At 39.9% G+C, this 26,423-nt stretch overlaps 1 protein-coding gene across 1 annotated transcript in view; it reads right to left on the reverse strand.

Moving 5' to 3' along the window:
* Positions 1-23,665, reverse strand: part of HEPHL1 (hephaestin like 1) — a 65,583-nt gene extending 41,918 nt beyond the window's left edge. Inside the window, exons 1-5 of the mRNA XM_045818040.1 lie at positions 23,496-23,665; positions 12,391-12,635; positions 3,732-3,944; positions 2,895-3,074; positions 1,682-1,936 (exon numbers count right to left, since the gene is read on the reverse strand). Coding sequence (XP_045673996.1) covers positions 1,682-1,936; positions 2,895-3,074; positions 3,732-3,944; positions 12,391-12,635; positions 23,496-23,665 — 1,063 coding nt within the window. The remainder of the gene's footprint in view (positions 1-1,681; positions 1,937-2,894; positions 3,075-3,731; positions 3,945-12,390; positions 12,636-23,495) is intronic.
* Positions 23,666-26,423: the final 2,758 nt, after the last annotated feature.

Raw genomic sequence — 26,423 nt, forward strand, 5'->3', positions numbered from 1 at the left:
TAGTTTCATAGAGGGGGAAGTGAAGGAGAGAGGGAGAGAAACATCAATGTGTGGCTGTGTCTCACACATTCTCTACTGGGAATCTGGCCTACAACCCGGACATGCCCTGACTGGGAATCAAACCAGCAACTTTTTGGTTTGCAGGCCTGTGCTCTATACACTGAGCTACACCAGCCAGGGGGAGACCTTTTTTATATGCCATAACTCTAATTTTGCTAATGCTTCTTTACTAGTAGCTAGCAGTCAAAATCTCTCCATTGAAACCTTTCTGCATGTGGATATTTTTCTTCCTAAAAGGATGCTCTAATTATGTCACTAGTGCACCTAAGGATCCAGAAGGACTCATTATTGCCTGCTGGACACAGTTCCACCTTACCCTTGCCATTCAAAGCTGCTCCCACTGGGGACAAACTGCCTTTCTAGGCTTCTGTCTCATCACTCTTCTGGCATAAGCCTATGGCCCATTCTTTGTGGTCCCAAGGGACCAGAACCAAGACAGTCAACATGCATTTAAGTCAACAAAAGTTTATTGTGTAACTTTAATAGACTTTTGCACCTATCACTGGATCTTGCCTCAACATAAGGAAGAATATTCTAACAGAATAGCCCAGGAATGAAATGGGCTGTTGTAATTACTTAAAAAGAGATGTTTCAAAGGAAATTGAAGAATTGGATGGGGGATTCATCTGGGTTATCTACAAATTCCTTTCCAATGCTAAAAATTTGTTATTCTACCTACAGTTGCTCATAGAGAATATGCTTTTCCCAGTCCATATTGCTACCTTTACCTGGAAAGCCTTTCTTCCCTTCTTCATCTATTTAATTTCTACCCATCTTTCAATGCTCAGAGTATGGGCCAATTTTTCAGGAAGCCTCTCAGATTGCTCTAGAGAAATGACTATTGAAAGGGTCAGGCCAGTTTCCCAGCCCACCAGGTGGCTCGTGACCCAGTCAGGCAAGTTTTCCAACCAGCTGGACTGCCCATGACTCAGTTATCCCAACTCAATTGATAGCCCATGGTGTAATCGAAACACTCTCCCACCTCCTACAGTAGACATCTGGTGCCAGCCACCATGGCCAGTGGTCAGACTGACCCCCTTGTACCTGGGACCAGCCTGCCCTATACCTAACCCATTGTTCTGGCTCACTTCTTGGAACCCTGAGGTACCCACCTGGAAGAACAAGAGACTAACTCCTCCTTTATCCCCCTGCAAACCCCGTGATTTTTTTTTAAATCCCATTCTTGCCTCCCCTCAGGGCTGTAGTCCACCCATAAGCACAGCATCAAATAAAGGCACTTGGATCAAATCATCTGGTTCCTCTCACCTCTATTTCTCACACATTTCTACCAATTATGAGACCAAAAGAACATTTATCATTCTGCCTCAAATGTTACCCACTTTTGTAAGCATCTCACTATGTCTAACTACTAGACTGTAGGTTTTTTGAAGGCCTTATCATTCCTTTCAGTCACTTCTTGCTTGGTTCATAGTGAGGGGGCCAATAAATATTTGTTGATAGAATGTCAAATAATCATTGTACATTTTCCTATATAGTTAACATTTAATTAAATATAACACAAACAAGAACCTATCTGACAGCAGGCACTGAATGAGCACCATTGACCTTGTGATTTAATTGTTCCATTCCAAGATTCTTACACTGGTCTTTGTCATTTTACCTTGTAGGTGATCACTGACTTGGCAGGTTATCATCCACTTCCCAGGATTCTCAACTATCATTTCTGTTGTCAAGAATGTGGCTGGGAACAGGTTGACAACATCAGTCCGATGCCCTCGGCTGATGAAGGTGTTACCATAAAAATAGATGGAATGGATGTCTATCTCATTCCCCATCCCAAACAGGTGCCAGGACACGGATTCACCAACACACATATCAGGCTCAGGGAAATTTCCAAAGAGGTATCCATTGAGGGCTGAAAAACAGAAGCACACTGGTGGAACAGACTCCCCTTCAGAGGTGAGTGAACCAGAAAACTTGGTGAAAATCAGTGCAGATCATTCATTGTAATGACTTTGTGAAGGAAAGCTCCTTTTATAAAATACAGTCCCAGAGAGAAAAGTACTCAATAAAAGTGACAATCTACACATGTAAAGACAGCCTTGGGGTTGTTATGTGGGCACAATGAGATCAGGAGTCAACAGTGCAGCTCATACTTCTGGGAGTGGCCAGCCCGCTCTGTTCCCAATACTTCATTTGCACATCTGCCTTCCCCATTGACTGTTCCTTGCAATCAGAAACCCTGTCTTACTTAACAGCTATTAGGACCTAGCAAAAAATCTGATACCCAGTATGTGCTACTTAATTTAAGTGACAAAAGCATGTAGCAGCAAGATGAAAAGTAAAGGTACTGATTACAAGGGACTTATGGCACATAATGAATGCTCAATAAATGTTGTTGATTTAAAGGAATGTTTGGGAAACATAAATTCACAAGTGTGTATTTAAACTCCATGGTTAGTATAGTTCTTAAAATTTAGCAGCCACTTAGAAAACAGTACCTGGATAAAGCAAGAGGCTGCAGATCACAGGCTTGTTAAATGGTGATGATTCATTCTCCTTTCTTCTGTCAATCTAAAGCCCCCAATCTCCTAGGGTCGCCTCCTGATCTTTTCTAAGTTATAACATTATTCCTTCCACTTTCTGTACCATAGCTTTGTCATATCCAATTTAACTTTTATCTATTACTGTGTCCTGTCTCAGATTGTTTCAAGTTCTGACATGTAGTGTGTTTCATATTACTTCCTAATCATTGTCATCACTCTGGAAAATCTTGGAAAACTAGGCCCAGCATTCCTGTGTTTTTGCATCTCTCATCATACCACATACACAATGGCAGTCGGTATGTATTTGCTGACATGGGAGACACTCACCATGCATTTTGTTACTCCTCTGAAAAGCAGCATCTTCTTTGTCAACTGAATCAGGGTCAGTGCAGAAATGTCTGATATTTTCGTCGAGGTACCAGCTTTGATTCTCATCCACCAGAGTAAACATTATAATGAACTCTCGGTCCACATCAGCCCTTGTCCCTGAATATTTATTCAGGACACCTGTCAAACACATTCAAAAGAAAAGAGAAAAAGTTCAAAGTGAACTAAATCAAGATGAGTTTTTCTTCCTGTCAATGGTGTCACAGAAGTGCAAAGTCTGTCAAAGGCCTGAATATGCAAGAGTGGCCCATACCTTAAAAGCAGCGAAGGGCTTTGATAGAAATGACAGAACTGTAGAAGAGAAAAGTCATAAGACAGAAATCTTCACACCTGAAGACTTGGAAATCTGCCTGTCCCTGAAGGAAGTCAACTTTATTGATATGGCATAGACACACCAAATCAATTAGTAGGGAATAAAATAGTAACGTGATTGTGTGGGCAAAATAATGAAGCAAAAGCATTCCTGGTCAACCTTTTCCACTTTCCTATGTGTGCTGTCAGTGTGGTGTTAACAGCTAGTAATATGAAATGTACCCATTTGTTTTCAAAGCATATCCATTTCAGAAGGCTATGATGGTCCTTAGAAGTCTGAATTATGGCTCCTGATATGGTGTCAGATTGATCTTCTCTGTTAGAAGAATTTCTCTGTCATACAGAAAACTTAGAAGAAGATGCACATTCTATATGAAGCAAAGGAGGTAGACAAGACTGAAAATTTATGTATACTTTTTAACATACCTGGGAAAAGCTTCCTTGGTGGGGGGATTACCTCCTTACCTTTCTTGCACACCAGCAGTGGGCCAATTAGCCCAGAGCAGATGTCTTTAGGGGCATCGATGTGTGAGTGGTACACCCAGGTCAGGCAGTTGGCATCAGCTGGAGTAGGGGCATATTCTTCTCTCACTGGCCAGACATAGGTGTAGTTTTTGCCAGGAGGAACCATATCATCATCCTTGTTCTTCCCAGATGTTCCATCTGGGTACAGGGCTCCTTCCAAGAAAAGAGAAAACAGAGTTAAACACAGAGATCACATGCTGTAGTGGTTAGGGCCAGAGCTTTGGGATCACAGACATATGAATTAAAATTTATTTCCTATGGAATTGAAGTAAATTACTCGCATTATCAATTTTTTATCAATAAACCCAGAATGTTAATATGTATCTCACAAGGCTGTAAGAACTAGGTGACAATGTATATGAGTGTCTTGCACAAAACCAGATGCTTAAAAAAATGTTCCTAAGGACCCCTTCTGATGGGCCTCCTGTACCAGTCAGGAAGATTTCAATCCATCCAACTTAACATCAACTCAAGAAGGAAAGGAGAAGCAGCAAAAGAAATAATGAACAGCTCTTGGACTCTTTGAGCAGATTCAGCATCTGTATAAGTTGTCACGAGAGATAGGAAGAAAGTTAAGATATTCTTCCTGCTTCCAGGGATCTTCCAGTTCTGTTGGGGAGACAAGAATATGAATGATGGTGGCATAGGTTTGCTGGAGAATACAGCAGGGTGATGTGTTAAATGTAACTTGGGGTCTATGCAAGGTAAGATTCTACCACGGAGATGGGTGGGACAAATGGGCATGGTATTCCCTTTCTCTATTTTATAACCTAAGATTGCACAAGGTTTTTCAATTAAGGAAAGTCCACTGCTAAAAAGAGTTTGAAAACCACCTGGGTGGAAGGCAGGAGACCAACCTGTGCAAGTTTTAATTATCAAAAGCTGCATAACAGAGGCAGGATTTGAGGGGCCTCAAAGGACTGGGGAGGAGTTGGATGGTCCTGAGAAGGCTGAAGGGTGAGGGCTGAGAGGGAGGTGGATGTGAAAACACTCCAACTTCATTTTCCATTTCTTCATTAATTCACTCAACAAACCTTGTATTGGATACCAACTATATACCAGCAAATGTGCTGGTGTGAAAATACAAATGGGAAAAAATACAATAAAAATTAATACAATAATAAAATAAAAACAAACAAAAAAGACAGCATGTATCCAAGGCAAGTTAAAAAAAAGTTATACCTACAAAAAAATCTAACATTACCTTTTAAGCAAATTCTACCATGAAACATAATTTGGTTTTTGGAGGAGGATACCAGGAGAAAACAACAACAGCTAAGACCCTATTATGTGCCGAGCACAGTGGGTACTTTGTATATGTTACCTCACTCTTGGAAACAACCCCATATGGTATGTATAACTATCCTCTTTTAGCTTACATCAAGAGAACACGGCTAGCATGTGGCTGGGCCACATTTTAATCGAATTGTGTCTGACTACCCACTACACTATGACACCTCCCCACAAATTATTGAGAATATAGTGTGTGGACTGTTTTTGCATACTTATTCATTTTGTTTTTATATACTTTCTTTTACATAAAACTTTCTTTTACATACCGATTTTTAACCTGAAAAAATGTGAATTATTAAAAAAATTAAACCCATATACTATATTTTACTGAAAAGATAAAGTCAGAAAACAAAACCTATGTAAAGGAATCAGTAGAGTAATTTAATTAGTAGATCCCTTCAGTATTAAGTGTAGCACTGAATTTTCTGATTATATCTAGATTATATTATTATATCTAGGTTTAATATATATTAGGTTGATATAATTAGGTCACATTCTTTCTTTGTCCAGTAAAAGGAAACTTACCACTTCCTTAAGGTAGAGGAACTTTTTTGCTGGTACTAAATTCTAAGAGAATATTTTCAATCACATCATTATATACAAATTATTGAGTGATATAATAAATTATGTTTTCAATGTCTTCAAAAGTTGCAAAAAAATGTTATTTTTAAAACAATTTCTTACTTTGTCTTTTTCTTATTATAATTGTTTTATTTTATAATATTTATAGATTCACAGGAAGTTTAAAAAGTGGTACAAAGAAGTCCTGGGTACTCTTCATCCCATTTCCCCCAGTGGTAACATCCTAACTGTAGCAAAACATGAAATTGACCTAGGTATAATCCACAGTTTTACTGAGATCTTGGCAGTTTTATATGCATTTGTATGTACCTAAAGTTCTATGCAACTTTATCATGTGTAGATATGTATAACCAACCTCCTAATCAAGACACAGAGCTGGTCCCTTACCACGAACACCCTCTTGCTGCTCCGTTGTGGACACTCCCATCCCCTTCTGTCTCCACATCTCCCTCCTCTGGCAACCACTAACTTGTTTTCATCACTGTAACTCTGTCATTTTGAGAATGTTATGTAAGTGGAATCATACACTATGGAACTTTTTGAGTTTGGCTTTTTTCACTCAGCATAATTTCAGATGTTTCTATTTTAGGGAATATAAGTTAATGATTATGATTTTATATTTGTTATGGGGTAAAATGATATCAAAATGTCTATCTCCAGGATTTACCTAATAACCAGTGTTATTTCTGACCTATCTTGACATTTTTGTATCACTTTTATGTCTTAAGAAGTGTTAACTGTAAACACTAATAGGGTAATGTTGGTTAAATATTAACTACCACGGCATACTAGAATACCTTAAGGCAAATGTTTAAAGGTTGCATTTTGTCCAAACATAGTAATAGTTTGTAGGGGTGTCTTTTATCAGCTGAAGGTGTTTCAGAGGAATTTCTTAGACAAATTATAATAAAAACACAAGGAAGGCAAAATGTTAATTTTGCAATTATAAACTAAATTATTATACTAATTTTAAACTAGTATAAACTAACTTTATACTAAATTAGTATTAAACTAAATTTATAAACTAAATTATTATAACTGTTTCACATCTCAAAAGTATAGAGCAGTTAGCAAATACAGGATGTATTATCTTATTCACCATCAAGAAACAAGCAGTATAGAGAACATAATAATACTTGCATGCCAAACCAGGACATATGGGTGATATCTGATCATTCAGAAACTCAGAAACTCTTACTGAGATTCTGGAAGGCCATGATTTTCCATTCCATATGGATTCTAGGAATAGCTAGGATTCTAAAAGTAGTCCTAGAAGACCTAAAGTCCATTCTAGCTACTGCTTTTGAATCAGAGAGACTCACAAACCTTTGGAGCTCAGTCCATGAGAATTCTTGAATTTATGACCAAGAAGCAGGGAAGAGGGAAAGATGTCACCTTTCGTTTTCTGTTGTGAGCTGTTTTCTTATATCTAGGCTTCTGTTGTTAAAACTGGATGCTAAGTGGTTAGGATATGTTATACAGTTTTGTTCATTGTAGTCAGGTACACTGTCATTACACTCTTTAATGTAATGACAGAGTTATTGTTAATTGTCACTAACAGTTGTCTGTTTTTCAGAGTTATTATTAATGATATGGACAATGAATTTCAGGTAGACTCCATATTTATTTTTTAATATTTGTTAGCTATCTTAAGGAGGAGGGCTAACATAAAGACAATCTTTGTTTTTTTAAATGAAGTGTAAATTGGTACAGCCTTTGGGATTATTTGGCAATATTTAGCAAGTTTGAAAATTCTTACACTTTTTTCTACTTCTAGGAATCTATTCCTCAGATATAATCATATATGTGCAAAGGTGTTCATTTATACATGATGCTCTTTGCAATATTGTTATTTTAACCTATTAGAAACAAGAAAAATTTCCACTATTTTGCAAAATTTTAAATATGGTACATGAAATTATGAAATACTATGCAACATTAAAAACAATTAAGTAGATAAGAAGTACTGACAGGGGAAAAAATTTCCAATATTACTAAGTGAAAAAAGCAAAAAATGGTGAGAGTTTAGAGGGATACAAGAGAATTGTTACACTGGTTATCATGGGCAGGGGATGGCTTATGAAGAAAATTATAACTTTGATATTTAATAGTTTGAATTTTTATTTATATTTATATTTATTTATTTTTAGAGAAGGGAAGGGGGGAGAAAGAGAGAGAGAGAAACATCAATGTGTGGTTGCCTCTCACATGGCCCCCACTGGGGACATGGTCTGCAACCCAGGCATGTGCCCTGACTGGGAATTGAACCTGTGATGCTTTGGTTCGCAGTCCGCGCTCAATCCACTGAACTATGCCAGCCAGGGAATAGTTTGAATTTGTAAATGAAAATGTATGAATATATTATTTGTGTAACTAAAATATTAAGGAAGTTTAATCAACAGAATATATAATGCCAAACAGTCTTCCTAATATATATGTGTGTGTATATATATATATATATATATATATATATATATATATATTTTAATCCTAACTTGATGATATTTTTATTGATTTTAGAGCAAGAAAAAGGGGGTGAGAAAGAAACACCAATGTAAGAGAGAAGCATTGATTGGTTGCTTCCCAAATGTGTACCAACTGGGGTATGTGCCCTGACCAAGAATCAAACCCAATATTTTTACTATTTGTCTGGCAATGTAGGATGTTCAAAACAAAATATATTTGATCTTTCAGAAAGAGGAGTTGGAATCAGATACAGTGCTTTAAAATGGCTTCCCTGAGTAAGGGAGGCCTACCTGAGCTGTTTGAAAAATTTTTTAAATTTAAAAAAATTAAAAATGGCCTACCTGAGCTGTTTGAAAAAATTTTTGGCAAATAAATAAATAAATAAATAATAAACTGAACATAGAATCCTTTAACCATGAAGGCTGTCACCTGATTCTCTTGGGTACTCCTGCAGTGCTTGGCACATAGTAAGCACTCAATAAATATTGACTGAATGATGGATGAATAGGCAGTTCAAATCTTTTTGGTTGCACCCACTTATTTAAAGGCTGCATATTGCCCTGGATGGTGTAGCTCAGCGGATTGAGCGTGGGCTGTGACCCAAAGCATCGCAGGTTCGATTCCCAGCCAGGGCACATGCCTGGGTTGCACGCTACAGCCCCCAGCAACTGCACATTGATGTTTCTTTCTCTCTTTTTCTCCCTCCCTTCCCTCTCTAAAAATAAATAAATAAATCTTAAAAAAAATAAAGGCAGCATATTAACAAGGATAAATGATATCCTTCAGCTTCTTGTGGGGTGGGGTGCATGTGCACGCACAGATGGGAAGCGGGAGGTGGGGTCTTAGGAAGATCATGGGAGACATGGTCTCTGAATATAAAGTGAAAATATAATACTGAAAAATATTTGACAGAATCATTTTTACTCAAGGTACAGTACCTAACTGCTTTCTAACGTGACAACTGATCTAACCTGATAGAGGAATAGGAAAAATCCAGAGCACTAACTACCAGCCATTAAATCCAAAGGGCATTAAAAAAAATTCCTGTTACCTAACCTCTCAGCAGCATTTGATATTATTGTCATTTTCCTCCTTCTTAAAATGTTCTCCTCTTTCAGCTCTATGACACTGCACCATCCTCTTTGGCAACTCTTTTTCAGTCTAGTTTTCCAGTATATTCTCCTCTATCTGTCATTCAGTGCCAGAAACCTTCATGTTATAATGCTGCCTCCATGCCCAGAGCTCTCACACCAGTTGACAGCATCCATCCTAACAGTGCTCCAATGAGCCCAGCGACTCCCACTTTCATCTCCAGCTTGGACCTGGTCTCTGAACTTTACACTGATGTCCTATCTCAATAAGCAATCTTTCCCAAAGAACACTAGCTCTCCCAGACCTGGTCTTCAGCTCCCTTTCTCCATGAAAGACACCACCAGTATTCAATGCCATAAGCTAAAAACAGAGGAAGCATTCTTATTGCCTTCCTCTTCCTCCCCTGCCATTCCCAAAGTATCACAAGGTCCTATCCTTGTTTCTTAACAAATGCATCTGTTTATGTCCATCTCCACTATCAAGAGACTAGTTCAAACAACATTAACAGTGTAAGAGTATGCATTTCAAAGCAGATTCATTTGGTTGTATGTATTCTAGGATGTGTGGGCTTTTAGAAATAATGCGAACTTTTATCCATCAGATTTGAGAATATTAAGGATTGGTGGGGTTGTAAGAGAAATAGGCTAGCTCATACACAAAGGGTAGAAGAGTAAAATGTGTGGTTTCTTGGAGGACAAATACTACCTTACTACTAAAGCCAGGTTAAGATATCACAAGGAAAGAAAACACAGACCAATTCTCCCCATGAATGTAAAAACAAAAATTCTTAACAAAATATTATCAAACTAACTCCAGCAACATATAAAAAAACTATATACCATGGCCAAATTTATCCTATTATTGTAAGGTTGGTTTAACATTCAAAAATAAAGTAATGTAATAAAACATATTAATAGACTAAATGACAAAAACCATGTAATCATCTGAATAAGTACCAGAAAGCAATTAATGAAATCCTTATCAAATTAAATTTATCAAATTAAAAACTCTCAGCAAACTAGGAATAGACAGGAACATCCTCAACCTGATAAAGTGCAGGATCCGGCAGAAGTAATGCCTGCATGCCTGCGGTTGGTAGGGTAATAATACGGGTGTACAATTTATAGTTTTAATGTGACCATTTAACCTAAAATGTCGTATAGTGTGGTTGAGTGTGATATTGTTATGTTACAGAATTACATTCTTATGATTTTGTTATAAAAAGGAAGCGTTATTTGTGCCAAACCCTGTATAATCTGAGAAAAGCTCATAACTAACATTGTGCTTAATGAGGAGACTGAATGCTTTCTTCCTAAGATTGGAAACAAGGCAAGAATGCCTGCTCTCACCACTGTTATTAAATATCGTCCTGAAGGTTCTGGTTACTGCAATGAGGCAAAAGGAAAAACATAAAATATACTGATTTGTAAAGAAGAAAAAAATATGTCTTTATTCACAGTGACATAATTCTGTATATAGAAAATTCCAAGGAACCCTCTAAACATCAACTAATAAACCAGTTCAACAAGACAGTAGAATCCAAGATAAATACACAAAAATTAATTGTATTCTATATACTAGCAACAATCATAAAATGAAATTAAGAACACTATTCTATTTATAACAACATTAGAAAGAATAAAATACTTTGGAATAAATTTAACAAAGGAAATGCAAATGTTGTACACTAAAAACTAAAACATTGTTGAGAGAAATTGAAGATCTAAATTTCTTACTGATAGATTGGAAGGCTCAATATTGTCTAGATGGTAATTCATCTTTAAAATGCATATGACAGTCTCCCCCTCAACTGATCAATAAACTGAATGCAATTTTCATCTAAATCCCAGATGGCTTTTTAAAAAATTAACAAGGTGATCCAAAATTTATATGGAAATGTAATGCTAAAAAGTCTTGAAAAGGAGAACAAAGTTGAAGGACTTATACTACACAATTTAAAAACTTACTATAAATCTATAGTAATCCAGATAGTATGAGATTGGTACAAGGATAAGCATATATAATATATCAGTGGAAGGGAATTGAGATCCCTGAAATTAAACCCTTACATTTATAGACATTGATTTTCAATTAGAGCCTATGACTCATTCATCTTTTTTCCCGGAAGGACTGAGAGTCAGTTTCTGGCACCTGGTGGATAGTCAATGGAAGGTTTATGAATGAAGACAAACCTTTTAAAATATTGGTGGTAAGAACATACATACTTGTGGTAAGAAGTAAATCATATATTGGTGGTGAGGTATGCTTCCCAGAAATACATGAAGGGATAGGTAAAATTAAAGATTCATAGATACCCTTATTTTTTCTATATTTAAAAAGCCACAGCTATCATGGTACATCTTTACATTCTACCTACAGTGTAAATAATACTTTTACACAACTATATTAAGGAAAATGCATCAGTAGTTATTCCTTATATTTATAAAAGTCTCTTCAAAGTTTATCTGGCACAGTTATAGGTGCTCATTTTCAACTACTCAAAAGAATCATATCTGGGACCAAGAGTTTTGTTGCACACTTCAAATGGAAGAAAAGGACAAAAAACTCCTGAAGTCTGAGAAAAACTTTTATACTGAAAGTCTAAGAATATTGCTTAAAATTAAAAAAAAATAGGGACAACTCAAGAAACTGCATCATTGAAGCTCTGGCAGTGCACATAAGAAGGCAGAGGCATTTCAGAAAGGAAGCATTAAAGGCAGCAGCTTTAGGCAGGGAAGTTGAGATCTCAGGGGGTCTCACCCTGAGACACCCTCCCCACAGCCAAGGCCATTAGTGGTGGCAGGACCTGGAACCTGTTGGTGTGTGCCCTCTTTACCCATGGTACCACCCAGTCACAAGTGATTGACAAGGATGAAAGTTAATGTGCTGCTGGGGGCATGGTGGTGCTTGTGCCAAGGGGGTTCAGCCCCCAGTTCTGTCTCAACATCAGCAGGAGAGAGAAAGAAGGGAGGGTGGAAATAAGGGACAGGAAAGGAAGAAGAGAAAGAGAAGGAGGAACAGTTGGAGATGGGGAGAGAAGGAGACTGGGAGAAGCTGAATGAAAGCAGGTAATCATTGTGTTCTTAGAATCCCTTTCACTGTAACTGGCAGTTGCCTTACTTATGAAATAGAGATAGGCCACCAATAACACAGGATAGATATTTACCTTCTGAATCTTTGTTGTAGAAAACACCGTGTGGATGCAAAGAATAAGGTCGGGAAGCAGAGTTCTTTAAATGGATGACAATCACATCGCCCACTTCAGCCCTCAAGATGGGGCCCAGGAATCCAAGCCAGGGCGGTTTGGGGATCTCTGTGGCATAGGTCTCATCTGTGTAGTGTCTGTAAACAGCCTTTTTGTAAAGACCACCTATCCTGTTTGGCCCTCTCTCGAGAAATAAAGTTGCAAGTCTAAAAGTAAGAAGAAAATTATTTTAAAATTAAAATTAAAAGAAAAATCTTAATGACATACCCTAACAGGTCATACAGTACATGCACATACGATTTCTTATTTGGTGTTCACCATAACCCTGTGACCACTGTAGAGATGGTAAGATTATCTTCAATTTACTGATGAGGAAACTGAGGCTAAGAGAAAGAGTTAAGTGACAAGCCAAAAGGCAAAAATAGTATTCACAACCAAATTAAAATAGAACCAAAGACTAAAGTCATGCTGTCCCCTTGTTGTCTTTCATTCAACACCTCTCCTTTGCTTTTTCTGTTTGACCAACACTTAATATGCACTTACTGAATTCCCAGCACTTTGCTAGGTGCCGTGGAGGGATACAAAAGAGTTCTTGATCTAATAATGGAAACATTAAGGAACTGCAGAGAGCAGTATTTAATTAAGTACCAATTGAGTGGTTGATGCAACAGATATAGGCTCACATTTTCTAGGAATATATTCGTTCAGAGAAGGAAAAGATTGTTGTGGGTTGAAGAGGTCAGAAAACACCTCGTGAGAAATGCAGGAATTAAGGAGAAGTAGAGTTAGATAAAAAGTGGAAGAATGAGGACACGAAACAGGTACAGAGCACAAGCAATGAGAGAGAAACAGTACACATACTGTATGAGGGGCAGGTTACGAGCTGGAACTGGGTCTGGAAGGGGAGCTGTGAGAAGTATGGATACACGTAACACCTGGGAAAAAGACTGACCATGAGCTTCCATTCCAGGTTGAAGAATTGAGGATTTATTATGGACTCATGGAAGTTTTTCACAAAGTGGTGACAAGATAATCAGTATTTAAGGACCATCCTCATGACAGTGGTGTGCAAGTTTTAGAGGAGTCAGGCGAAGGGGAGAGCAAAGGTGAGGGACCAGGAGGCTGTCAGGAGAGCAGCGGAGATGGGGGTGGGTGTAGTTTTGCAATAGAAAAAAGGGGCAGATGGGAAAAAACAGTATTCTAAGATTTGATGTCACTGGATGCCCTCCTGGGACCCCAGGGTGAAGGGGACACTCAGTCCGGGGCCTGTGTGCTTGAGATGGTAGAAGCACTGGTGACATCACTTCAGAGATGTCAGGGTGAGGGGGCCACACAATCTTCTCCTGGCAAAGTGGAACTCCCTTCCCCACTCTCAGTCTGTGTGCTTAGCCACAGGGCTCCAACCCTGGAAGTACTGGACCCTGCTTGAATAAAAGCTCCATGACTCCTGGGTGCAGCAGCCACCCTAATGTAGCTGTGTCCCCCTTTGGGTGAGAGGCAAGTCCTGCTCTCATACGCACTCCTGCACATACTCATGCATGCGTTCCCTGTTGGTCACTCCGCAAACTTTATGTCAAGACTTGTACTCAGTCCTGGGATACAGAGAGAAAAGGCAAAGCCTTGAAGGAGCTCTCTTTCTAGAAGAGTGAGTCATGAGAACACAGATTATGTTGTGCGGCACCTAATCTGAGGTGGAGGACAGATCAGGGGAGGTTTCCCAGAGGAAGTAGTGCCTAAATATGGTCTCAAAGAGCAAAGAGGAGTTACCCAAGCAGTGACAGGGAAAGGGTTGATACAGTAGACACTTTGGCGTTTTGCCAAGTCAGTGCCCACGCTCTTCTTTGATCTGAGAGCACACCTTCCCCATTCTCATGCTAAGTGCTTCGGAGGGAGCTCCACCCACAGTTCCAGTGATGAGCAAGTGACTCAGCCTAACCATGAGACATCAGGTCCCCTCAGATATTGTGGAGGGAGGCCTCGTGATCCAGGCCTGGCCAACTGATGGAATGGGGCAGGCCTGACATGTGTGGGTGCCTGGGCAGACTGGTGATCTGGTGCTCTGGGCAGGTAATTAATACGTGCCCCCAACTGATATTTGTCAAAAAAAACAAAAACAAAAACCCAAAAACTTGTTCAGCTCTAATTTGGAGGAAAGACTGAGTGCTGTGATGAGGAGAAAGTAGCCTGGTGGTGGCGGTCCTCACCTTCCCTTGGTCACAAGAGGGATCCCATCCTACAGTTCACAGGACCAATCCTTCTTGGAAGGGATTTTCGTGACCACCTGTTAATACTTGAACACATATCTGGGGTCTCCTCCTTCCACCTCCCAAACCCCATCTCAAGTAGGTGATTCTTTCCAACCACATATAATACTCACCTTAGTGAAGTCCTGGAAGTTGTCGTTTTCTCCTCCTTCAATGTCATTTCCAGTGAATTTTGACCCCCCAGCAATACCTCCAGCATCCTGTGATGTTCTAGTACCCTTTAGACCTGAGACCCAGCTGCCCATGTCCTAATCTGGCTGAGCTGAGGACTCCTGGAAGCTCTCCCGCCTCTGATACCAAGGCTGTGCTCATCAAGAGGGGCTTTGTTGCTGACAAGTCTGACCATGTCCTATGATTGTATTAGGTGGTCTGGGGCAGGCTGGATGCCTCAGCTGATTAGAGCAAGAAGTGAAGGAATTGTGAAACATTGTGAAGGAATCACTTTTAAACTTTAAAACCATGCTATGTTCCATTTAAATTTTCTTTTTAATTTTTTTTGTGCTGTAAGCTTTAGTTTATAAATTATAAAAAGGCAAGACAGCTGTATACCCTACTTGACAGCAGGTCCCTGGGAGAAAAAAAACAGTCTTTGGAAGGCAAGCCCAGCAAACCAAAGCTGATAAAGATCCTGGATGAATTTCTGGAACAATGTTCATTGGATATTTTCTTGTAGCCACAAACTCTAACCTGGACCCAGGCATCATCAGATAATGCAACTGACCCTTGAACAACACACGTTTGAACTGTGTGGATCCACTTACATGCAGACTGTTTTCAATAAATAAAGCTGGTCCTTTGTATTCTTGGGTTTCACATGTACAGATTCAACCAACCATGGATACAAAACAGTATTTTTGCATTCCCAACCACATATTCCCAATTGCAGATTGAAAGTACTGTTGAACATCTGAGCCTCTCACTTCTGAACTCTAGTCTTCCAACAAACACACACACACACACACACACACACACACACACACACACACAAAGTAAACACACAGGCAAATGCACGCTGAGCGAAAGTTCTTTATCATAAATTGTCTGGCAGAGCCTCTCAAACAAGAGGCAAGCAGAGGAGGAAGGGAAACTGTTTGCTGATATCTTACAGCTCTTATTGCATATGTTGTGTGTCTTAACACTGAGTATAGATTGAATTATTTTGCATGTGTATCACTCCTAGCACCTAAACAGCCAGTAGTCACCTCAAGAAGGGGTGAAGTTTACTCAGGCAGTGGCTCTGAAATGTCCGCATATGTATACTCTGGTTTCTCTTCAGATCATACACATCTTTTGCTTTTTACCAAATGTCCACATATATACTAATTCTATTAGAATTATCTGGAACATTTGCCCCAGATTTAGGTCCCCAGGCCCCATTTCAGGGCTTTCGGAATCTGACTTTCTGTTATCGGGACTGTGGCCTCTACATGTTTCCTATCACTAAATAATTCTTTCTGCAGAGCTTTCCAGTGCTTGCCCATTCATATTCGTCTTTCCTCACAGCAGAAGGGGAAGGCAAAGAACTTTTGCAGTTAGGCGGGGCCATGAGATTTTGGCAAATGGCCCATGAGTGCAAATGACATGTGCCACTTCTGAGCTAGTACATTTAATTGCAGGGCCCCCTGACTTCCTCCACTGCAGGGGGAGCCTCCAGTGAAGACAGTGAATCCTTAAGATCTCAGCAGCCTGTCTTGCTAGTATGCTCAGGTGTCCTGCAGTTATATGGCCCTGAAGGAAACCCAATGAGTGAGAAACGCATCTGTGTGGTGTGAAGTCTGTGAGGTTTGGGGGTTATTTGTAATTGTAGCACAACCTGACTTATTCTCCCTAATACAGTGCTGATGTGGATGCAAGTTTGCAAATCACATTTCTATCGCACTGAGCACAAAAACCATAAGAACTATCTGAAATCATATTAACTATTTGAAACCACAGGAACTACTGAAAGTAGAAAAGGCAGGGAAGAAATGGAAGTAGAAACAGAAAGCAGTCTTTTTGTTGTCTATGCAGCCAACCACCACTAAGAAAACCTGATGCATTTGTAAGAGTAGAACAGAAACTCCAGCTCCTATGAGTTCTAAAAGATGCAAATCTTGCCCCCAAACAAAGCAAGGGGTGACTTCCAGGAAGCCATTCACAGGAAACAGCCCGAGGTGTAGCTAGAGCGCATGCATTAGAACGCTTGTGCTGGTGGGTTGTATACTGTTTGTGTTGCAGCCACAGGAAGTCCCCACTGTGAAGGACTGAGCAATCACTACCTCTCAGGCTCATCCCCATCACACATTCTAACATTTTGACTCAAACTGAGTGGGTACCTCTTCCTTGCTATGAAGGTTGAGCAGGAAGTTTCACATTAGCAACTGCTTTAAGGACAAAACGTGTTCACATCGTCAAGGCTAGAGGCAGTACTGTGAAAAGAGACACCGTCCAAAATCAGGTGAGATGAACCATTGTGGGAATGAACCTACCCTTGGGGATCATCTAACCAGTGCAGAGGTGGACTCCAGGTTAGATTCCAAGGATTTCTTAGCTCACAGGGGGCATGCACCTTGACATATCCTTTGCTCTCAACAACCCGGATCTTGTAGTGGAATTCCTCCCCTCCCCCACCTTATCCTTTCAACTATTGAGCAGTTGTCGAACCTCTGCTGTATATGAGAAATTAATCTAAAACCTGGGCCCAAAAATAAAAAATAAAAAAGTAAAACCTGCGACCAAGATGTGTGAATCTCAGTCCTGCTCTCAAAAGACTTACTATCTGGTTGGGAGGACAAAACATATGCATTGAAGAATAAACAGCAATATTCAGTTTTCTATATTAAGGGGCAAGTATATCATATACAGCTGAATGAGTGTGCGTGTATATGTGTGTTGGGGGAGAACAGGGTGAGAATGAGCTTCAAAGTAACATCAGCAGAGGTACGGTCAGGACAAACCCGTGAGATCATTATAGTCACAATACAGGCAAGCAACTGTTGTCTGAGCTTGAGAAGGGACATTTTTCACAGAGGAGAAAATAGGACCAGATTGAGACAAGTGAGCACTCGGCAAAGAGAAGGGTGGAGATGGTAATTATACCTTGCAACTCAGGTGCACCCACACCCTCCCTAATTAGATTATTATTTCAAAGCTGTCCCATCCAAGTGATGTTCTTCTATTCACGTTTTCTCACCCTGGTTCCCTGGCATGACCTAAGTCTCAAGTTCTTCCTTCTCCCACTTCATTTCCACAGAGCTCCTCAGAACACACATAAGGGATATTAAAAGCAAATTCACACAGTAAAGGGAAAAGACAATGAGCTTGAATCCCAACTGCCCCACTTGATGTTGTGAGATCTTGGGGAAGTGTCTTAGCTTCCCTGAACCGCAGTTTCCTTGGCTGTCGGCTGGTGACCATGACAGCCATCACGGGGTGTAAATGAGACAAGATGTGGAGCACAGTGTCTGGATAGTGGGTGCTAAATCAATGGGAGTCATGGGAGTAATGATTATTTCTGGCAAAGCTCTAATTAGATAAGAGGTAAATGTGATCATTTGAAGAGTGTTTCCCACAGAGCTCTTGCTCTCTGAGAAACCCTGAGGTAGGAGAGATACCACAATGACTGACATTTCTCATGTGCTACCCAGGGCCAGGCATCACCTTTGATACTTATCTGATGGGCTGATACTGACTTCCAAAGACAAATCCACATCCCTCATTTGGAAAAAGGGCCTTTGTAGATGCTATTATGTTATGGATTTTGAGATGAGATAATCCTGGATTATCTGGATAGGTCCTAAATGCCACCAAAAGTATTCTTTTAACAGGGATTAGACACACATAGAAGAGAAGGTAATACAAAAACAGAGGCAGAGATTGGGGAGTTGCCCCGGTCCTCAAGCCAGGGATTGCCAGCAGTTGCTAGAAGCTGGAATAGGCAATGAATGGATCCTCCCTCAGAGCCTCTAGAGGGCGTGTGGCCCCACTGACACCTTCCCTTCAGACTTCTGGCCTCTAGAACTGGGAAAGAATACATTCTATTGTTTTAAGCCACCCAGTGATAATTTGGTCACAGGAAACTCATACACACCCACCCACCCCTGCCCCCCACCACCAAGCAAAGACAGACTATCATTATTCCTACTTTACTGGTGAGAAAATTGAGTCAAAGGGAGATTCAATTACTTGCTTAGTAAGAGGAACAAAAGTTCTAAACTTGTCCATTGATGCCAGAGCCCCATGTCCACCAGCAAGCCAGGCTTCCTTGGCATCTGCTAGACTACTGCTGGGCTACACCTGGCTGAGAAAACCCACTCTGGGTCTCCTGATTCCCCTGACTGGGGTAGATGATATCTCATTCCTCCACATGGCATGGAAAGCTTTTAAGCTGACTGGAACATAGTGAGGACTCAATAACCGCTAGCAATCAATGCTGTCTGTGTGTTTTCTAGAACCTCACTAACCAGGCCTTGGGGCCCCACTGTCTGGAGGTGAGGGGGACCAAGAGGGTGTTCTTGAAGGATGGGAAACAGAGAGAACTGAGGTAGGGGAAGGTGGCAGGGGCTGCAGGCTGCTTTGCAACATTCATGCCCCTCTTCTTTCTTAGTAAGAGAATTAAATCCTGCTGTTATACAGGCCAAAAAGCACATAACTGAAAACTATATTTTCAAGTCCCTTTTGTAGCTTGGAGTATCCAATGAGATATAAATAGGATTGGTTGCGTGAGTTTCCATGAGAGCCCTTTAAAGGGCTGATGCAGCAGGAACTGTGCTCCTTCTACCTTTTCTCTTCCTTCTTCCCTCCTGGAACATACACATGAGGGCTGGATTTCCAACAGACATCCTATGGCCATGAACTTCTGAGAGGAGTGAAATCACATGCTAAGAACGGTGAATCCAAAATTTTTAAGGCCCCTGAAGTCCTGTCATACCCGCTGTCCTACCAGCCTTGGATTGCTAACATCTGGATTTCTTTTAAAAGAGCTTACAAAACCCTAATTTGTTTAAGTGATCTATTCTTGTGCTACTGACATCCAAAAGCAATCACTAAATGATACAGGGAATAACAGCAACCCCAGGTGATTCACATGATATCAGGCCTAACACGTGATTTTTTTCTGCTGATAAGATAAAAGTTGAGATTTGAAAGTCACTATCTGTCTAAGACTGAGCTCTAATAAGATGAAATCTTTCCCTTTACAAAGCTTACAAAAGTCTCTCTCTTTTCACACCTGCTTCCCTTCAGTTGGCTCTTTCAGATAGACATATGGGTCTCTCCTTCACAGCCATCCTAAAGCCTACTCCCAGGGGGTGCTCAAAACCCTTTGCCATCAGCTGGGCTGGCATAGTGAGGTGGTTGGGTCAGGTCCCTTATCTGACCCTACAGACTTGGGGTTTGAGTAGTTGTCAGCTGCACTCATGTCCAAGTGTGGTTTTGCTTGTGAGTTAGTGCCCACAAAAACCTCTGTGTTTCACTGGAAAGAAAAAGCCTGCACGTGTTGGTTGCCTAATGAGGGCTTTGGCGAGAATTGTGGCTTTAAACAAGGTGATACCACTCTGGTTCCATAAAGACCAGGCCTTACCACAGAAGCACAACCACACCTTCATTAAGTGCTTTATGAGCTCTAGCAGGACTGGCATGAATGGATCAAATGCTGACACCATCCCCAGGCAAATCAAAGCAGCTATGTGTCCCCATTAAGCACAGCAGGAAAGGAGGGGGAATATATTCATCGGGAAAAATATTTCTAAATGGAATATAACTCCTATATCTTATACTTCCTAGAAACTATCAGGCATATAATCTCAATTATATTTTTGAACCCTATGATCAGGCAAAGGTACCAAATTAGAAAGTTAAATAGCACCAACTGACTGCTGTAGTGTCTCAGTAAAATGATTTCAACTCATTTCCATTATCATCCTTGTGAATTAGGAGTTATTAGGCTCTTATTGCTGCCTAATTTCGTTTGCAAGTCTTTTTACATCACTGAAAGTGACACTCACCTTTCTATTCCCCTAATTTTTGCCAAGTGGCTTTAGGGATTATATTTCAACTCCCTTGTTATACAAATTAAAGAAAATGATGTTCGGAGAGACTATGTAACATGCTCAAGGTTACACGGCAAGTTGAGGTCCGAGCAAGGACTAGAAGTCAGGTCTCCTGATTCCTCTTTCTGCTTGTTGTGGCATACTGGGAACCTGGTTTTCTTGGACCTCTAAATATCAGGCATTGGTATGATTCTGAACATCCGAAATAGCAGACTGTCCTCAGAAATGCTACCTACTCATTCTACGGGAGGCTGAGTGACAAGCATGGTCACAAAATCCAAGGTCCTTGGTCCTAGGAAAATGGCACCTTGTAGAGCACTTATACTGAACTCCATACATGTCCCACAATGTGATAACTGTGATACCTCTGGATGGTAGCACCTGAGACACGTGTCCTGTGGTCTTCAAACAAGGATTGGCAGACAACCACAACTGTACCTTCTTAGGGACTTGCTCTGGGCTACTGGCCACACCAGCAACACTTCCTGAAATAATTGTTGATACAAGATACAAACCAAAATACATTGCACACCCACCCAGGTTCCCCTTTCAAGAGTCAGGAGTCACCCTGCATTAATACCGTCCCTTTACACACCAGAAGGGAACATGTGGGGACTTTGGCATCCATGTCTGATGTTTAATATGCTAGCTTTCCCTAAAAGGCAGGGGCCCTCTTGCAAAGAGCCACAACACTTGTTAAGCCACTCACTCTAATCTGATATCAAATTCTGTTTTAGCCGTGTTTTTTTTTTCTTTTTCTTTTTTACCATAACTATTTTCATACATTTTTTGGTACTTACTTCAAAACACTGTCTTACAGCTGAAAAGTGAGCCCACAACTTCTACCTACACTCAGCTTTGCAGAAATAATATTCTAGTATTTGAGTTTTTCAAGTACTGAATATTGTGGGTTTCTAAATGGATAGGTAACCAGTTTGGTAGCTAACACCAGTGATCATTTTCAATGTCTCTCTGAGAAGACTGGTAAGTGGACTAAATCTGCCTTTGGTAAGATTGGATCTTTCTAGAAACTTCTTATTACTGGAACCTCTGGTTTTCTCAAAGCTGAGTTTAATTCAGCAGGAAAGGATCACCTTTGCCAAGAAACAAGTTTCATGGATATATGGCAAATATTTAGTGGAACCTCAGTTCCTGGCTTGTAAAATGGGAATAATAACATGTACAAGCAACAATGAATTAAAAATCTCTAATGGAATTCCTGTGTAAGAATATAAAATAAAGAATACTGACATGGATATTTTAGGAAAAAGATAGAATTCATTTTTTACTCAAGTATGTAGAAAAGTAGTCCAATATCACTTGAGCTTAAGGAACATATTACATGCAATACACATGTCTTGAATAGTCTGGCATGCAACAGCTGCTCACCACGACTATTTTCTATTGATTATTTTTGAGAATGGGAGGGCTCTATTTCTAGGGGAGGACACTAGCAGTTAGAGTAGCATTTCAATATCATATCCATTTTTCACAGCAAAGACCACCAATTGTCAGCACATGAGGGATTCAAAGAAGTCAAGAACTTTCTTTGGAAATAGCCTGTGGACATGAAATTTCCTGGTAAAAACTTAAGGAGAAGTCCTTTTCTTTCGCAGCTGGGCTGGAACAAGCATCATCCTTCTTTAATTAAAAAAAAAAAACAGAAAACAAACTATGACTATATCACCTTTGTGGCATAACCTGGAAGTTGTGTGTCCAAGCCAACTGGATCTTTGGTCTTTCCCCAGGGCAGGGAGACCTGACTCTGCCACCTTTGTTGGCAGACCCTGTGCTGTCCTGAATCTTATCAACTAACCTCATCTTTAGAAAAATGGAACTTGGATGTTGAACTCAATGAACTTTATCTATTAGGAGCAAAGCAAGCATCTGAATATCCAACAGTGGTTACCAGAACATCTCAAAAGATGGTCTAAGAAGCACAAAGTTGAGCATATTCATGAGAACTATTGGAGCCAGGGGGGTGACTTCAGTGGGAGCTCCAGGGAACAAATAGGAGATATAAGACACTGGACTCTTCAAGGGGAATGGGAAGCAAGGGCTATTTGCTGGAAAAAGAAAAAAACAGGGATATAGAACATTCTATAACCATATCACCCAGCTATGCCATGGGCTCTGGGGATAGGATATTGCTCTCAGATTGAATGAGTTGGGGCTGAAATAAGGCTCTCACCAGTAAAAAAAGCTATTTGTAGTAAACTCAAGGAAGTTCTTAAAACAGTGGCTGAACCTATTGTAATTGTCTTTTTTTAAAACATTGCAAAGCAAAAAGAAGATGTAACTGCCTATAACATACTAATATTTCCAATGATGATATTTCATTCCAAAAATAAAAACTAAGAAAACACTCTGTTTTAACAGTGAAGAATTCTTTAAAATTTTCAAATTTTCATTCCAAGGATTGCCATTCTTTTAAAAAATAAACTGAATCTAGAACCCCCTTGAAGTTACTAGTAGGGTCTAGCAAAAATTGTCCATTTATAGAATGAGACATTATTCAAACACTTGGTTGTGTTCATGGCTTTTCCCACAAAAGGCTGTGAATAGAAGGCCCAACAAATAGGTGGAGTTAAGAATATCTCTTCCAAACTACACACTCACCCAGGTTAGGGTTTTCCAAGCAAGTACAACCTCTCACCCTGTTGATTTAGATCAACTTGCCCCCATTATAACCACCCAAATAATATAATCTCCCCCATGTCTAGTGAAAAGGAAGCCAAACCTGGGAATCTATGGGGACCCCATGTTCACTCACTTGTCTTCTGTGAAACTTTTCCCAGTAATAATGTTCTTCCCTTGGGGTACATAGTCCCAGTATTCTTCCACAATCCCAATGTGGTATGTTCTGGTAACTGCACCAGCCAGCCCAGACACACCCAGGAATGTGATGAGAAGGATGCAGTCAGCCTGCTGCTTCCAAGGCATTTGTGGATATAAGTCAGGCAAGCAGCTTGTACAGGAGGCAACCCTGCCTGTCCCTCCCCCTCACTTGGAGTTAGTTATAAGTGAGCAGTGGACACAGCCCAGCTCCTCCTCCTTAGGTAGCTTGGGGTTGGGACAGAATCTGACAACTCGTATAAGCAGAGCAAGCTGGATGGGGGAGTTGCTATTGGTGATAAAACCTTTGCCAGCCATCCAAGAAATGTGGAACTGGCTTATTTATTTAGTACTTAAGCCAAATAGGCCTTTTTCTGTAAGTTTTGGTGCTCTTCTCTGACATTAATCACTCATCATTACCAGGAATGGTAGTACAACTAGTTGGGCTAATAAGTTTCCCCGCCTTCTTCCTCGTTTTTTCCTCTACACCTATTATAGGAACAAAATAAAATCTTAACATTGGGCTGTCCTGAGGGGGGCATCAGGAAGTATCTCAAGCATTAAAGAAGGCTTCATCTCTGTGGGTAGCACAGGGTGCATGATGTAATCATCCTCCGCCATCTCCAACTTGTTTTATAAGGATATGTGAAACAATCAACTCTCACATAAAGTTCATAACAACATTGTAAAACTTCACTAATTTTTCATTTACTTATGAACCATTGCATCAAATTCAAATCCTACCAGCAAGAACTAGGAGTTTAATCACCCGCTTCAGCCAAAAGTCTAGAGGTTATCACCCCCAACAGTGAGTTGCCTTTCTGAGGATGTGTGAAAATGATACTTCAGGCGCATGAAGACAAAATTCAGTAGCAGGTCTTTGGGTCAAAAAGGTGAAGGAAGTGCTCATTCTTTTGTGTGCTCTACTTTGTGACTTAGAATCTCAGTATTTGAAGAGACCTCATCCAACCCTGGAGAGAGTCCTGGACCAGATTGGCTCTTGAGGCTATAGATGTTGAATGGAGATAGTGTCTTGGCTGGGATTCAAGGCCTGACAGACCTGTGTTTGAAATTCAGCCCCACCACCTGCTGACTTAGTAGCAGGAAAAAAAAAATCACTTGACCTCTCTAAGCCTGGATCTGTAAAACAAAGATGGGAGGATTGTTAAGTAGATTTAAAGAATGACATTGGAGCAATGTATATATTGGATATACTTCTGGGAATATATACTTCACTTCTGGGAATAAATCCAAAGGAATGCAAAACACTAATTAGAAAGAACATAAGCACACCTATGTTCATCGCAGTGTTATTTACAATCATCAAGATATGGAAGCAGCCTAAGTGTCCATCAGTAGAGGAGTGGATATAACTATGGGACATTTACACAATGGAATTCTAGTTGGCCGTATAAAATAAGAAAATTTTACCCTTTGCAACAGTATGGATGGACCTAGAGAACATTATGCTAAGTGAAATAAGCCAGTCAGAGACATAAAAATACTATACACTTTCACTCATATGTGGAATCTAATGAACAAACTGAACTAACAAGGAAAATAGAGAGAGACTCATAGATAGAAACCAGGATGACAGCTAAGGGGGGTGATTAAGGGGTTGAGGTATTGAGAAAAAAGGGGAAAGGACTCAGACAATGTAGTGATTGCAGTGGGGAGGCAGTATAAGGGGACTAAATGGTAATGGCAAAATACAATAAACTAATTAAAATATTTTAAAAAAATAAACAAAAGACCTCAATACACACCTCATCAAAGAAGATAAACAGATGAAAATAAACATATGAAGAGATGCTCTACATCATAAGTTATCATGGACATGCAATTAAAACAACAATGTGATACCACTACACACTTATTAGAATGGTCAAAATTTGACAACACTAAATGTTGGTGAGCATGTGGAACAACAGGAACTCTCACTGATGGTGGGAATGCAAAGTGGTACAGCCACATTGGAAGAGAGTTGGGTGGTTTCTTACAAAACTAAACATATAGCACACATGAGATATTTTTACAATTTAATTTTTAGTTATATGTCAATAAAACTTAAATTAAAAAACTAAATACGCTCTTACCATATGCTACATGAATCACACACTCTTTGGTATTTATCCAAAGAACTTGAAAACGTATGTTTACATAAAATCCTGCACCCAGATGTTTACAGCAAGCAGCTTTATTCATAATTACCAAAACTTGCAAGCAACCAAGACGTCCTTCAGTAGGTTAATGAGTAAATAAACTGTGGTACAATCAGACAATGGGATATTATTTTGCACTAAAAGGAAATGAGCTATCAAGCAATGAAGACACATAAAAGGAGCCTTAAATGCATATTACCAAGTAAAAGAAGCCAATCTGAAAATCTACATACTGTATGATTCCAACTAAATGACATGATGAAAAAGATAAAACCATGGAGATAGGGAAAAGATCATTGGTTGAGAGAGGGCTTTTAAGGCAGTGAAGCTACTCAGTATGGTACTACAATGGTAGGTACATGTCATTATACATTTGTCCAAACTCATAAAATGTGCAACACCAACAGTGAAACCTAATGCAAACTATGGACTCTGGGTGACAACGATTCCGGATCAATGTAGGTTCATCAGATATAACAACTGTACCACTCTGGTCAGAGGTTTTAGTAATGGGGAGGCCAAACATATGTGGGGGCAAGAGATACATGGGAAAACTTGCTGTTCAACATTGCTGGCAAGTCAAAACTGCTATAAAATAATAAAAATCTATTTTGAAAGAAGAAAAAGATTTTAAAAGGTGATGTCTGTCTGCCTACCATAGCCCCCAGCACATAGTAGGTATGTAATAAATGTTAAAGTCCTTC

This window comes from Phyllostomus hastatus, unplaced genomic scaffold (genome assembly GCF_019186645.2).
Source record: "Phyllostomus hastatus isolate PE091 unplaced genomic scaffold, TTU_PhHast_1.1 phas_scaffold_317, whole genome shotgun sequence".
Taxonomy (NCBI): domain Eukaryota; kingdom Metazoa; phylum Chordata; class Mammalia; order Chiroptera; family Phyllostomidae; genus Phyllostomus; species Phyllostomus hastatus.